Below are 16735 nucleotides of genomic sequence, written 5' to 3'. Positions count from 1 at the left end.
CCTTGATGATCTTTATGGCTTTCCTGTGACATCGGGTGGTGTAGGAGGGCAGGTAGTTTGCCCCCGGTGATGCGTTGTGCAGACCTCACTACCCTTTGGAGAGCCTTAGGGTTGTGGGCGGAACAGTTGCCGTACCAGGATGCTCTCGATTGTGCATCCGTAGAAGTTTGTGAGTGCTTTTGGTGACAAGCCAAATCTATGCAGTGTGGAAAATCCCCTGGAACTGACAGATTTCTGAGTGAATTCTTTAAAACATTCTCAGATCAACTCTCTCCTCTCTTGCTTTCCCTATTTGAGAAATCATTCTACTCATACTCTTTACCCTTAACAGTTAGACAAACATGTAAACTCAGCTAAAAAAGAAACATCCCTTTTTTAGGATCCTGTCTTTCAAAGATAATTCGTAAAATCCAAATAACTAGACAGATCTTCATTTAAAGGGTTTAAACACCGTTTCCCATGCTTGTTCAATGAACCATAAACAATGAATGAACATGTACATTTGGAACGGTCATTAAGACACTTAACAGCTTACAGACAGTAGGCAATTAAGGTCACAGTTATAAAAACTTACGACACTATAGAGGCCTTTCTACTGTTACTGAAAACACCAAAATAATGTGCCTTAGTCATACTGCAAGGAGGCATGAGGACTGCAGATGTGGCCAGGGCAATAAATTGTAATGTCGGTACTGTGAGATGCCTAAAACAGCGCTACAGGGAGACAGGATGGACAGCTGATCATACTCGCAGTGGCAGACCATGTGTAACAACACCTGCACGGGATTGGTACATCTGAACATCACACCTGCGGGACAGGTACAGGATGGCAACAACAACTGCCCGAGTTACACCAGGAACGCACAATCCCTCCATCAGTGCTCAGACTGTCCGCAATAGGCTGAGAGAGGCTGGACTGAGGGCTTGTAGGCCTGTTGTAAAGCAGGTCCTCACAAGACATCACCGGAAACTACGTCGCCTATGAGCACAAACCCACCGTCGCTGGACCAGACAGGACTGGCAAATAGTGCTCTTCCCTGATGAGTCACGGTTTTGTCTCACCAGAGGGTGATGGCCGGATTCACATTTATCGTCGAAGGAATGAGCGGTACCAAGAGGCCTGTACTCTGCAGCGGGATTGATTTGGAGGTGGTGGGTCCGTCATGGTTTGGGGCGGTGTGTCACAGCTTAATCGGACTGAGCTTATTGAGCTTATTGTCAATCTCAATGATGTGCGTTACAGGGAAGACATCCTCCTCCCTCATGTGGTACCCTTCCTGCAGGCTCATCCTGACATGACCATCCAGCATGAAAATTCCTCCAGCCATACTGCTCGTTCTGTGCGTGATTAGGAATGTTAGTCTTCTGCCATGGCCAGCAAAGAGCCCCGATCTCAATCCCATTGAGCATGTCTGCGACCTTTTGGATCGGAGGGTGAGGGCTAGGGCCATTCCCCCCAGAAATGTCTGGGTACTTGCAGGTGCCTTGGTGGAAGAGTGGTGTAACATCTCACAGCAAGAACTGGCAGTTCTGGTGCAGTCCATGAGGAGGAGATGCACTGCACTGTACTTAATGCAGCTGGTGGCCACACCACTGTTACTTTTGATTTTGAACCCCCCCTTTTGTTCAGTGAGACATTATTACATTTATGTTAGCCACATGTCTGTGGAACTTGTTCAGTTTATGTCTCAGTTGTTGAATCGTGTTATGTTCATTGAAAATAACCACAGTTGACAGTGAGAGGTTGTTTCTTTTTTTGCTGAGTTTATTTAACTTATTCTGAAAAAGGGGAAAAAATTGTGCCGTTCATATATGCCAATTTCTTTACTGAATTGCGATGTAAAGATACTTTCTAAGAGTATTGCCTGCCTCTCCCTCATTATCTCTACAAACTGGTTTCATAAAAAAATCATCATTCTTTTTTCAACATCAGATGTCCTTATAATATACTTTATAATCCCTCTTCATCTGACACTCCAGAGATATTGTTATCACTTGATGCTGAGAAGGTGTTTGATCGGGAAAAGTGGGATGATCTATTTTATACTCTCAAACTATTTGGATTCAGTCCCAATTTTATGTCCCGGATCAAAGTTCTTTACTCCTCCCCTATGGCTGCAGTGTGCACAAACAATAACCTTTCATCTTATTTCCAACTTCAGCATGGGGCAAGACAAGGTTGTCCTCTATCCCCTCAGCCGTTTGCCATCGCAATTGAGACATAGCAATATGTAATAACACCACTATCAAAGATATTTGAAGAAGGGGCTTAGACATGCTTTTATATATGTACGACCCTTTAACTGGGATCCAGGTTCTACTAAAGACATTTGGTAAAATATCTGGGTATAAGGTTAATCTACAAAAAAGTTAATTGATACCTATTGATCCTTCAGCCATGCAAACTTATTTTAGTCATGCGCCCTTCAGAGTGACTACACAATGTTAAAATGAATGACAACCTACGTTTTTTTTCTTATTTCAATGTATTCCTATCTTTCTTACTAAATCTTTTCTATTTTATCTCCATAGATAAACTGATATCTGCTTTAATCTGAAAGAAGAAAAACCCTTGGATACGTAAGAGCGTATTGCAGAGATCTCATCCTCAGGGTGGTCTAGCACTTCAGTATTAAGAATCATCCTATATTGGATGACAGAAATCCCTGATGTTACAGGCCCGAAATGGTTGACCTCGGAGATCTCATTTTGTTGCCCCACCTCTTTAGCTGCCTTAGTCTGTGCAAAAATTGCATTAGCTGAGCCTGTTTCCAAATACACTAGAAATACTATTGTGAAACATTCTCTAAAAATCTGCACAGATCAGGCGATCGTTTGGTATCAGTGAATTTTCAACTTATTAAAGGACCATACATTCTCTCCATCATTATCAGACCGGGTGTTTCATATCTGGTCTGGAAAAGGGATCTCCTCACTGAACGACTTGTACATTGATATGGATTTTACATCTTTTTAGCAGTTAGAACAAAAGTTAAATATTCCTAGATCCCATTTCCTTTAGATACCTTTAGATACCTGCAATTGCATAGTTTTGTATCTTCATACTCTAGTTACTTCACATCACACCCACCTACCTCCCTTCTAGATTATATTTTTAAAGGGAACCCTTATTTGAATGGCGGCATATGCTTGAACTATGAGAAGAACCAATAGGAAGAGGATTTAGGTGAACAACTTTCAGATGAAACTTGGCAGAGTATGCTTCAGATAATACCTTCTTCATCTATGTCTAAGACATGCAGTAATTCAATTTAAAATAGTTAATCGGCTGCATTGGTCAAAGGCAACATTATCCAAGATTAGACCAGAAGTAGATCCAACTTGTGACCAATATAAGCAAGCTCTTGCTACTTTATTTACATGTTTTGGACATGCCCAAAATTGACAGATTTCTGGATGTTTTCTAAGATACTGGAGAGACCTATAGACCTAATAGAGCCTTTATTACATTATTCGGAGTAGCACGACATGAGGCCCCTCTAAACAGTTCTATGGGAAACATGCTGGCATTTGCTACTCTACTAGCTAGACGTCTTATACTATTTAAGTGGAAGGATCGGTTTCCTCCTACTTTTAACTATTGGATAAAGGAAGATATGCAACATCTTAAGCTAGAGAAGATATGCTACACTGTTAGGGGATCTGCATTTACATTTTAAAATATCTGGCAACCTTTCCTAACCTTTGTAGAAGACATGGACCCAGCTAATTTCACAACTCCATAAACCAACCCGAATTAGAACTTGTGTCATTATTTTCCCCCCTTTTTTTACTTTTTGTTTTATGATACGTTTGTCTTTTTTTACTATTTGATTATATTACTTATTGTATATCATGCCTGCTTTAAGTCTGGTTTTGGGGTGGGGCTATGTTAGAGCATGGGGGGGGTTGGTGGGGGGGTTGATATGGTATGGGAGCCATGTGTGTTCGGCCCTCTAACTGTTCTGTCTGTTATCTGTATAATCATAAAAAATGCCAAATAAAAATATGTAAAAAAATTAAAAATTGCTTGCCCACACGATGCCATACACGTAGTCTACGGTTGTGAGGCCGGTTGGTGGTACTGCCAAATTCTCTAAAACGATGTTGGAGGTGGCTTATGATAGAGAAATTAACATTCAATTATCTGGCAACAGCTTTGGTGGATATTCCTGCAGTCAACATGCCAATTGCACGCTCCCTCAAAACTTGAGACATCTGTGGCATTGTGTTGTGTGACAAAACTGCACATTTTAGTGGCCTTTTATTGTCCCCAGCACAAGGTGCACCTGTGAAATGATCATGCCGTTTAATCAGCTTCTTTATATGCCCCATCTGTCAGGTGGATGGATTATCTTGGCAAATGAGAAATGCTCACTAACAGGGATGAAAACACATTTGTGTACAACATTTTAGAGAAATAAGCTATTTCTGCATATGAACATTTTTTGGGATCTTTTATTTCAGCTTGTGAAACATGGGACCAATATAAAATATAAAGGACAGATTTCCACCAGTCTAATGTCCATTGCTCATGTTTCTTGGCCCAAGCAAGTCTCTGCTTCTTATTGGTGTCATTTAGTAGTGGTTTCTTTGCAGCAATTTGACCTTGAAGGCCTGACTCATGCAGTCTGAACAGTTGATGTTGAGATGTGTACATTACTTGAACTCTGTGAAGCATGTATTTGGTCTGCAATCTGAGGTGTAGTTAACTCTAATGAACTTAACCTCTGCAACAGAGGTATCTCTGGGTCTTCCTTTCCTGTGGCAGTCATCATGAGAGCCAGTTTCATCATAACACTTGATAGTTTTTGCAACTGCATTTGAAGAAACATTCAAACTATTTGCGATTTTCCAGATTGACTGACCTTCATGTCTTCAAGTAATGATGGGTTGTAATTTCTCTGCTTATTTGAGCTGTTCTTGCCATGATATTAACTTGGTATTTTACCAAATAGGGCTGTCTTCTGTATACCACCCCTACCTGCCCACATGTGTTCATTGAAATGCATTCCAGGTGACTACCTCATGAAGCTAGTTGAGAGAATGCCAAAAGTGTGAAAAGCTGTCATCATGGCCAAGAGTGGCTACTTTGAAGAATCTCCCATCTAAAATATATTTAACATGTTTTTGGTTACTACGTTATTCCTTATGTGTTATTTCATATTGTTGATGTCTTCACTATTATTCTACAATGTAGAAAATAGTAAAAATAAATAAAAACCCTGGGTAGCTGTGTCCAAACTTTTGACTGTTACTGTATCTTCGAAAAATTTGAAACAATGTGAAGTAGTACAAAACTGTCAGCGCATTGGTTTCAAAACAGCGGCCCCTGTGGAAGGTTGACGTTATTGTCATTAATATTTTCCTGGAGTCAGAACTGAGCGATTTCCGCTAGATAGTCCAGCAGCAAAGTCAAAATTGGCTTTATCGTAAAAATGTATGAAAACAAAAATGTGCTTTTTGGTTTAATTTAAGGTTAGGAATAGGCATTAGAGTTAGCAGGTTTAAAATACGATTATATGACTTTGTCAGCTAGTGACCATTGGTCTCTATCATAGTGTCCTAGTGTATGTACAGGGTCTGCACAGGCTCTTACTTTATGTGTACACCACTGAATGTTTAACCTGGTCCCAGATCTGTTTGTGCATTGGCATGACGACGAGCATAGGAGTTTGATATACAGCACAAAAAGGCCTTGGACCAGTCTACTGTTATGTGTAACAGGCTCTTGTGGGTCAGTCATTGATTAGCCATGTCATCAGTGACTTCCAGCCTTAGAGACTCCTTGAAATCTGACTGGGCTCTTTTTGTTCTACTTCTAGGTGCACTTCGGATGGAATCTCTAAAGGAGCTTGGTTGAACCGTTCCAGCATCATCTTCGCAGGGAATGACAAGTGGTCCGTGGACCCCCGTGTGTCCATCGTATCGAGTGGGGGGGAGTACAGCCTGCAGATACAGAAAGTGGACGTGACTGACGACGGCTTGTATACCTGCTCTGTTCAGAGCGAGCGCAATCCAAAGCCAAAGCACCTTCATCTAGTCGTTAAAGGTATCTGACTTTTTAACATATCACGGGTGGTGTGCACTACATCACACTGCGTTTTTTTAAATAATTGAGTGGGGTCTGGAATTATTGCATCCCTTCATAAAGATGAGCAAAAAAGACTGTATAAAATAAAATAATTACAACCCATACCGAAGCCTAATATATTGACATATATTTCAAATGCATTAAGTATGTACTCGTATTTTAAATAAATAGATCTAAATACATGTGTTACTTAAATATGTCCATGTACAATATGTCACATATATTTCATAAATATATTCATAGTGATGTCATTTCCAGGCAAGAGTATCTTCTGGCTTCGTGCTTGGCTGTCGCTTCTTCCTGCTACCTGTTTAGTAACAGTGTTGAGTGTATATTCATTAACTTTGGTTTGATAGTGCTTTGTCTGGTTTTTGTTAAGTCTCTGTTTTTGTCAACTTTTCTGCTCTTTATTCATGTTTTTGTTTAGTCTGATCTTTTGTTTTCACTCCTGCTTTTTTGTTTTTCTTTTCATTCCTACAATTGTAAAGTGACTTTGGGTCCTTGAAAAGTGCTATATAAGTCCCATGTATTATTTTTATTATTTACATATTCGATTTTGCTGTTTTTATATGATTTGTTTATATTTTTCACAGACACCCAGCTGGTTTGTACAGTGGTTGGTCCACTAAAAGTTTTGTGATTATGCTGCGGAACTTAGAGGTAATTTGTGGTTCAGTGCAGTACCCTGTGTCACCACTTCATTGCTCCAGACCAGCACAAGGGGGAGTTAGATCACTGATTATGCTTTTCGGTCCTACTGTGTCTCTAACTGAAAATGAATGGGCGACATAAACCTAAATAGAAACTGATAATTGTGCACGACTTCAGGATTACTTACTAAAACTGTTGTTACACTAAGGTTTTTATTTTTATTTTGTTAGGATTATTTTGCTCTTACTGTAGTACTGTAGGCCACTCCCGACCCGTCAACTTGTACGGTGCCTGAGTGGTGCAATGGTTTAAGACACTGCATAGCAGTGCAAGCTGTGTTGCTTCAGATGCTGGTTCAATATCTGTGCTTGCCTTGACTGGAAGACCCATGAGATGACTGCCGGTTTTTGGTTTCTCTCCTTCTAAAAACAGAAATTAATTCTAAATAACAAACTGGCTTTATTTACAAATTAGTAACAATGCCTCACCCCATGTTCAAGAATGGCCTTTTTCTCATTCTTTTTATGTTATTTGAAAACTAAATATTCAAAATATTGTTATTTTTTAAGCAATTATTATTATTATTATTAATTTAGAATTATATGAAAGCCCCTTGGATATTCTCACAGATATATTATTAAACCTGTTTTTATCAGCACAATATATTTTGACCATATTTGTCTTGGCTCCTGACTGGCGCACGTTGGGATTGCCTTGCAGTTCTCCAGCTGTATCCACTGAAAGCACGAGAGGTTCAAGGAACGAGGGTAGGAGGCACGGGATGGGCCACAGAGCCACGCACAGGAGACATATTCTTAGCTAAAAGCCCAGTACTGTGTTGCCTACGCCCGACCGTCACGTTGTACAGTGCCATCATTTTCATTCCATCCTAACGGACACCCAGAGGGTTTTTAATTTTTCTTGGAATATAAACACCCTAATATTAATCAAATTAATCCCAAACTCTAAAAGTAATTGGAAAGGTAGATACAATTTATTTGTGACATTGTGATTACAATAAAGAATGTAAACAATATGTTAACAAGATGCTTTGTTTTTATTTACAGTCGTGATGGACTGCTGGTGGCATTTTGAAAACAGGTTTTCAAGCACGTGTAGCCCGATTAGCAGAACAATAGACTCTTTATAGCCTGGCTACTGTACGTGTGAACATCCCCCTATCTGCAATGTATTCGATGCTTAAGTAGTCTGAAGTGTTACATTTCTTACTCAAAACAGCTGTACAGTATTTATTCATCAACATCTTTATGCTTTTGTTAATAAAATAACTAGAAAAAAGACATTCAAAATGCAGATGGTTATTTAAACTACATTTTAGTTGCACTTCCACCCAGGTCCACAATCATGGGTAAAACCTTGCTGAGAAGATCAATGTATTTGTTGCATTTCTCTAGCCAAAACGTCTTGATGGCCTCAAATGTTTGGACAGACTTACTCATTCCAGGGTTTTCTTTATTTTTACTATTTTCTACATTGTAGAATAATGGTGAATATATCATAACTATGAAATCAGTTAAGAACAAATTATTATTTACAAGGACAGCCTACTCATTCCTCCCTGTCGGGCAATTGAACCCAAATATCCCACATGCCCACAAAACACTGGAATTATTTAGCTAAATAGCCCAGAACTGTAGCCTACTCCTGACCGTCACGAAAATCTATTTCTTGGAATAGAAACACCATAATATTAATCAAATTAATTAAACAATTTTTAAAAAATCAATCCCATATACTATGCTCTTACAAAAAAAGGTTTTAAATTATCTAGTACAGACACTATTAAAGGCTATCAAAAACTTTGCAAAGATGCCCTCTGCTGGTCAAACTAGCATTAATGGTACCAGTGGTTGGCACTTAAATAACATGCCGTAGAATTCTGCGGCACCACGCATGCTATGCTGCAGTACACTGCAACTTTTAAAGAACGAACCACCTTAGTTTCACATGGAGGTCGCTAACGAATGTTTTCAATGCTGCAGGAGCTGTGTTTATTTTGCTCTATTCTGGGACAATGTGTTCAGACTGGACTTTCAATGTAGCAACTGTTTGCTTGCAGAGGACTACAGGGGCGAAGTGGCTACTCTTAGAAAACTAGTAACAAACTTACACAAGCTACTGGGGAATCCACGTCCTCCTACTTTCTCTTTCTCTTCTACTCCAGAAGCTGGACAATGCTCTGGCCTGGTGGAAGTGTTGCCACCAAGTCGTCTCTCCACAGCCGACTTACCGGAGCTCTGCAGGGATCCCACCGTGAAGGGGTCTCTCCCTTCCCTGGAGAATGGAGTTAGTAGTAGGATGCTTCTGGATGACTTAGTGGATGTTTCTTTTCTTGACCTTACCAACCAGCCATGGAGGCACATCTCTCGTCGTGGAAGTCAACAGCGGCGGCCTTTGGCAAAAGTGGCCTCCTTGGTGGTAGAAAGCCCGGACCGGATACAGACTTCAAACAGCTTCGCCACCCTGGATCCAGAGGTTCTAGCGCCTTCATCCCTGCATGTTTTTGTTTCGAGATCAGATCCAGAGGTACCAGCGTAGGCCGGAGGTACCTGCCTATGCCTTTGCCCCCTGTTCTGTCTCTACATTGAAGCGTTGACTGATCAAATCAAGCTCCTTAAAGGTATTTACTCCCATTAAATATATCATTCTGCCACAGCTTCCCATGTTGATGAGGGTATTAGAAATATTAATTCTGTGGCTGTTAATTTAAATTCCATTGATCGCTTTGTTAGCTCCCATAAGCAACCCACTGTTAGCTCCAAATATGCTATAATTAGTTGTATATCAAGCTATCATATTGCTACATGTGCTCATAAGCATACAGGTATTGTCAACAGTAAACTTGTGCACATTTACCTGAATCTACTAATCGTTTATTCTACTACTAGTTTGACCCCCAAGTGGCACAGTGTTCGAAGGCACTGCATCTCAGTGCTAGAGGCGTCACTACAGACCCAGGTTTGATCCCAGGCTGTATCACAAACGGCTGTGATCGGGAGTTCCACAGGGCGGCGCACAATTGGCCCAGCGTCGTCCTGGTTAGGGGAGGGTTTGACCGGAGGGGCTTTACATGTAGGCGTCATTATAAATAATAATTTGTTCTTAACTGACTTGCCTAGTTAATTAACTTCTTGCGTCGAGCAATCCCGTATCCGGGAGCGTAATCATAGCCTCAAGCTCATTACCATAACGCAACGTTAACTATTCATGAAAATCGCAAATGAAATGAAAGAAATATATTCACTCACAAGCTTAGTCTTTTAACAACACTGTCATCTCAGATTTTAAAAATATGCTTTTCAACCATAGCTACACACGCATTTGTGTAAGAGTATGAATAGCTAGCATAGCATTAAGCCTAGCATTCAGCAGGCAACATTTTCACAAAAACAAGAAAAGCATTCAAATAAAATCATTTACCTTTGAAGAACTTCGGATGTTTTCAATGAGGAGACTCAGTTAGATAGCAAATGTTCAGTTTTTCCAGAAATCGCTCCATTTTGTTCATCACGTTTGGCAAAGAAAAAAAAACGAAAATTCAGTCATTACAACGCCAAACTTTTTTCCAAATTAACTCATAATATCGACAGAAACATGGCAAACGTTGTTTAGAATCAATCCTCAAGGTGTTTTTCACATATCTATTCAATGATAAATCCTTCGTGGCAGTTTTGGTTTCTCCTCTGAAGCAAATGGAAAAATACACACAGCTGGAGATTACGCAATAATTTCGACGGAGGACACCAAGCGGGCACCTGGTAAATGTAGTCTCTTATGGTCAATCTTCCAATGATATGCCTACAATTACGTCACAATGCTGCAGACACCTTGGGGAAACGACAGAAAGTGTAGGCTCATTCCTGGCGCATTCACAGCCATATAAGGAGACATTGGAACACAGCGCCTTCAAAATCTGGGGCATTTCCTGTTTGAAATTTCATCTTGGTTTCGCCTGTAGCATCAGTTCTTTGGCACTCACAGATAATATATTTGCAGTTTTGGAAACGTCAGAGTGTTTTCTTTCCAAAGCTGTCAATTATATGCATAGTCAAGCATCTTTTCATGACAAAATATCTTGTTTAAAACGGGAATGTTTTTTTATCCAGAAATTAAAAGAGCGCCCCCTATATCGAAGAAGTTAACTAAAGGTTAAATGTTGAATCCAATCAGAAAGCCAATTGTGTCTAGCTCATCCAGTTCTGTTGACTCTTGTGGCACCATGGATACTCCTGCGGTTTTCAAATCTCGCAGAGGGCTTGGACTGTTACATATTATAGTGCCTTCTGAAAGTATTCAGACCCCTTGACTTTTTCCACATTTTGTTACGTTACAGCCTTATTCTAAAATGTATTAAATAAAATCAATGAATCAGCAATCTACACACAATAACCTATAATGTCAAAGCAAAAACAGGTTTAGAATTTTTTGCAAATGTATACATAAAAAAATATACCTTATTAACGTAAGTACTCAGACCCTTTGCTATGACACTCGAAATTGAGCTCAAGTGCATCCTGTTTCCTGATCAACAGTTAAAAGACAGTGGAAAACAGTAGAGAGGCTATAAACAGTAGCGAAGCTACATACAGGCACCGGTTAGTTAGGGCTGATTGTGGTAGTAGTGACTATGCGTATATGATAAATAGAGAGTAGCAGCAGCATAAAAGAGGGTTTGGGGAGGGCACACAATACAAATAGTCAGAGTAGCCATTTGATGACCTGTTCAGGAGTCTTATGGCTTGGAGGTAAAAACTGTTGAGAAGCCTTTTTGTCCAAGCATTGGCACTCCAGTACCGCTTGCCATGGGGTAGTAGAGAGAACAGTCTATGACTGGCGTGGCTGGGATCTTTGACAATTTTTAGGACCTTCCTCTAACACCGCCTGGTGTAGAGGTCCTGGATGGCAGGCAGCTTAGCCCCAGTGATGTACCGGGCCGTACGCACTACCCTCTGTAGTGCCTTGCGGTCAGAGGCCGAGCAATTGCCGTACCAGGCAGTGATGCAACCAGTAAGGATGCTCTCAATGTTGCAGCTGTAGAACCTTTTGATGATCTCAGGACCCATGCCAAATCTTTTCAGTTTCCTGAGGGGGAATAGGCTTTGTCGTGCTATCTTCACGACTGTCTTGGAGTGTTTGGACCATTCTAGTTTTTTGGTTATGTGGATACCAAGGAACTTGAAGCTCTCAACCTGCTCCACTACAGCCCCGTCGATGAGAATGGGGGCGTGCTCGGTCCTCCTTTTCCTGTTGTCCACAATCATCTCCTTGGCCTTGGTTTCATTGAGGGATAGGTTGTTATTCTGGCACCACCCGGCCAGGTCTCTGACCTACTCCCAATAGCCTGTCTCGTCGTTATCGGTGACCAGGCCTACCACTGTTGTGTCGTCTGCAAACTTAATGATGATGGTATCTAGTTTGGCATGGACATCATTGTATTTAGCTTTGGCTAAATCGAGTTGATCCTGTAGAATACAATTTTGTTCCTGTTGAAGATGATTTTGTTGAAAAGTTTGTGGTCGTTCGTCATAAGTTTTTGCAATTACATTTAATTTTTCAGTTTTCAAACGCAGTTCCATAGCTAGCATAATTTTTCCCTTTTCTGCATTTGTCATCAGTTTCCCGGTTCTTTCCACCTGTCCCTTTATGTCTACTGTTACTTGCTCGTGTTTCAGCTGTGCACTGCTGTATTGGACCGATGCCAATCTCGGATGGCAAGACATCAGGGCTAGACTGGAGAGAACGTTTACAAGGCCTGCGCACGATGGTTAATTTTGGAGAGCGTTGTTCGCAATTTCTGCTGTTTTTCCGCTAATGGCATAATTATGATTGGTATCGCTGCTGAGGTCAGAGATCAATCCATTTATGGGTGGAGGTTCACTAATTAGTGGGCGAGTGGGGATTACCTACTCTGATATCTTGCACATTATTAGAATATTTGAAAGGAAAAAAATGTAATTCCTAATTGTCCAGAGTTTCATTTTGGAATACGTTGGAAGCTGCAAAGACAATTTTTATATTTTTATAGACGTTAATGAACCATCAGTACTGTACCAGTAAGTTTAGACGTGAATGAATTTGAAAAAGCAAATTGAATTGATTAATTGATTAATGATTAATCATACCTGGATAGGCTATCTGGGAATTAAACTTTAATTAACCTGGGAAGTTGGTTCATCTAAGTCACTATTGAAATGTTTAAAATGTCTCATTTAATTGGAAGAACCTTAAGGTGCGTTCGACAATATAACTTATTAAATTGACTGAGACGATGATATCCAATCAATTGAGTGTCTGGATTATCATAAGTGTAAACAGTAGTTCAAATGTTAGGGTACATTCACCACTAGGTTCACATATCCCTATGGCCAAAGCCACATGTGATTCCCCCTGGAGGCGGGACATCTGTCAGTGCTGGGGTTTACTGAATATTTTACCTATTGATCAAATTCATTGATAAATCAAACCTGTATAGACTATTTGGGAATGAATCTTGAATTAACCTGAGAGCATACCTTCATCTAGGTTAATGTGGAAAAAGTTTAAATTGTCTCATTGTATAAAACCAATCAATTTCGATATTATTTAAAAGATCCACCTTAAAAGGTAAATCTGGCAATTTTACTTTATTAGTTAAATTGAATGAGACATCGATATCCAATCAATTGCGATTGGCTGGATATCAGAAGTAACCACTTGTAAACGTGATCCACGTTTGGGTGTTACCTAATTCCATTTGAAGAAATGTACTGGCTATTCTTCACCACCAGAGGTTACTAAAAGCACACACTGAAATGAAACAGAAGTACAAAGGGCGGGACTTCCATCGCGCAAGGAGGAGTAAATTCAATGTGACACAAAAAAACAAAATTGCTGCTGTTCCCCTGTTAGCTGTAGCATCTCGTGCCAGCTAGCTATTCTTATACTGTTCCACAGCATGAGTAATTCCATACACATGGAAAGGGGGGTTAACTAGTGACGTCTCACATTCAGCATACTCTTTGCTAGCATTATATTAACGGAGTGCACGGTACATAAAACAGATACGTCTGTGGCCTACCCACGCTATAGGAGGAAAGATAACACTTCGGCTCGGTCACCGAACGGATCTATCCTCTAATTTCTAACATTACTGGATCTATGCCCTTGCTCTATAAATTCATTTTGACTGACCGAATTAGTATCGTTTGGCCTAATGGACTAAATCTGTAATTTACAACTCATTGCACTGACGCTATCAGATACACACACCGAAGGCACTTCAAATGGAAACACACACTCCAGCATTCGTATACAACGCAGTCTGTTTGTAAAATTGATATATATCTAATTCACAGTAAATTCTCATTCTATCTTAGATCCCTTAATGTCGTGTCTCTGGCTTATCATTAAATGTCTAGACTTATTTATTTTTCTAGACTTATTTTATCAAATACATTTTCTGTTATTACGTGATTAAACTAATCATGTAAATGTAATTAACTTGGAAGTAGGGGCGCTATGGAAAATGTTAGTTTACAGAGTCATCATTTTCCGAATATAACTCTTCATATAATTTAATATCTAATATCTTTTATTAATTACTTATTGTTGTTACCTTCTGTCAGTCTCATCTAAACATCGTAAAATTCTTGGTTATCTGCACGAACCCAGCCTCTACTATGAATCATCCATACACAAATTGGCTTAATTATTTATTTACTAACTAACAAAATAATTACAGAAAAACACAACAAACAAACAATAGATATTGGTTACTAACAATGATAGGAAAGAGTCCCTAGTGGGCTAAGCCGATATGACGGCTTGGTAGACAAAGGAAAGGGGGTGTGGACTGAGAAAGAGCAGGAAAGAAAAATGGATTATTACACACAGTCTATAATTATATTCATTGACATGCTAATCCTTTGCCCATGAACGGCCGCTCGTTCGAAAAATAAATTGCAATTCATATTTACGCCCGGATGTAGTTGTCGTCTTTGTTGGATTCCGGTCCATCTGCGGGAGTTCATCAGTCTCTCTGGTTAACTTTCATTGAAGTCAAGTATTTTGTGGTTTTCTCAAAAGTGAGGTTACAAGTTTATCAACTTTAAAAGCATAATTACTTTCCCATTGTTCCTCAAATGCAGTGTATGATATACCATTTGTAGCTCTGTTTCTCAGCTTTTATCCAATGTAAAAAACACTTTCAAATTTTACTACATAAGACTGAATCAAGGCAGTTGGTCACAAATATGCATACATCCCTCTAGCCGCTTCAGTGTCAGCTGTTGGTATTATTTCTGATGAATTAAAACCCTTTCTGGTATCTGAACTCGTTGTGTTAGATCTAAATCTTGATTGGCTTACACATGGCGCCGATCAGTTTAAGAATATCTGTCTTGATTTCAACTTGACACAGTTGATAACAAAACCCACTCGGATTAATGTAAAAACCTAGCAAACTCCTCATTGATTGACCTTATCCTGACTAAAAATCCCCATAAGTATTTGGCTGGTGGTGTTTTTGCAAATGATATCAGCAACCACTGCCCTATTGCTTGCATTAGAGATACCATGTTGAAAAACTCTGACCTTTGTATAATTGAAGAGAAATTTTAAAACATTAATCTAAAAAAGAGACCCTAGTCTTAGTATGATTTCCCTGTCCAAATAAAGGTTTAATAATATGAATAATTTGAAAATAAGGTCTTAAAACATCAAATTGATACTTACAATATAGATTCGTTCACCTTGTCCATTTTCAGATTAAGTTGACAGGTACCCTATGGATAATGCGGAGACAGAGTGTCAAAGATGACAATCCACACAAAATGAATAATTACGTGTTAATGTTCATTAACATAAAATGTGTACCTACCATACAGATTCCTTAACCTAGTGTCCATTTTCAGACTCACAAGTTGATAGTTACCCTGTGGATAATGCAGAGATAGAGAGTCAGGCTAACAATTCCACACAAGATAAATAATATAGTTTTCTGAGCAATTGTATTAGTATAAAATAATACACATTTTCATGTTTTCTTTATATACAATATAGCTTAATATTTGTTTTTATTTGATTTTATACAGTCTTTTTTCACTCACTTTTATCTAGGGTTCCAATAAATCCCGAACCCCACTGAATGTTCATTGGTGAGATGTTCACAATCAGCCCAATTATGTTTAAAAGTAAGACCGTGGGGAATGCTTTATATTACCAAAGCAGACAATGTAGCTACATTTGTAGGGTGTAGCCCTTAAGTGCTGACAGTTATTGTTAAGATTCCATGATGTTGTTTGTAAGCTATTACGTGGATCATGTATTCCTCACAATTCCTCATACTGGACCTGACAATATCCTCCCATCGTCATATATATCAGATAGCTAATGATCACAGGTGTATCCAGCACCCTCTGTGCTGGGGATGTGTTTGTGATTCATTTTTCAACTCGCTATATAAACATGTGGGTGATATTTGTTGGTCTACAAATACTTTGGAATTAAGGCTTTCCTTTAGGCCCATAGGCTATGGTAAACTGAGTTAAATAGTTTTATGATCTGTATAATGTATGCTAGATAGGCTATGTGTGTTTTTACCCAAGTCTCTCTTTTTTATCATGGAATTTAAAGATTGAAGGTAAAGATTAAACAATGGTGACATTTTTGTCTAATTGAGAATATGGGCACATTTCAGAGAGAGCTATGACCTTTCACTATTGATTTGTGTTTCTTTACAAGTATTCATAATAGGAGGGACATAATACTAGATGTCTCAGCCTTATATACTGTATAACTGCCAGCGGGCCCTTTTGAAGGCAGAACAAATTGGATTGCATCTTCATTCATATTTACGGTCAATAAATCTATCTTTTCTGCTGCAATCTTTTTTTGATTCTGACATGCTTGCGCAGAGCTAATTGACAACATAGACAGCAAAATAATAGTTTGTTGGTGGTGTAATATAGGCTGAGTGTGGCTGAGTTTGTA

The 16735-nt window shown here is 39.3% G+C and overlaps 1 protein-coding gene across 2 annotated transcripts in view; it reads left to right on the top strand.

Moving 5' to 3' along the window:
- The window catches only part of negr1 (neuronal growth regulator 1), a 382271-nt gene that overhangs the window by 123049 nt on the left and 242487 nt on the right, over positions 1–16735 (top strand). For both annotated transcript variants that reach the window (XM_024377660.2, XM_024377658.2), the window contains exon 2: positions 5826–6052. In XM_024377660.2, coding sequence (XP_024233428.1) covers positions 5826–6052 — 227 coding nt within the window. The remainder of the gene's footprint in view (positions 1–5825; positions 6053–16735) is intronic.

The sequence above is a fragment of the Oncorhynchus tshawytscha genome, linkage group LG18, assembly GCF_018296145.1.
Source record: "Oncorhynchus tshawytscha isolate Ot180627B linkage group LG18, Otsh_v2.0, whole genome shotgun sequence".
Taxonomy (NCBI): Eukaryota; Metazoa; Chordata; class Actinopteri; order Salmoniformes; family Salmonidae; genus Oncorhynchus; species Oncorhynchus tshawytscha.
This window is presented reverse-complemented; position numbering and strand designations above follow the sequence as displayed.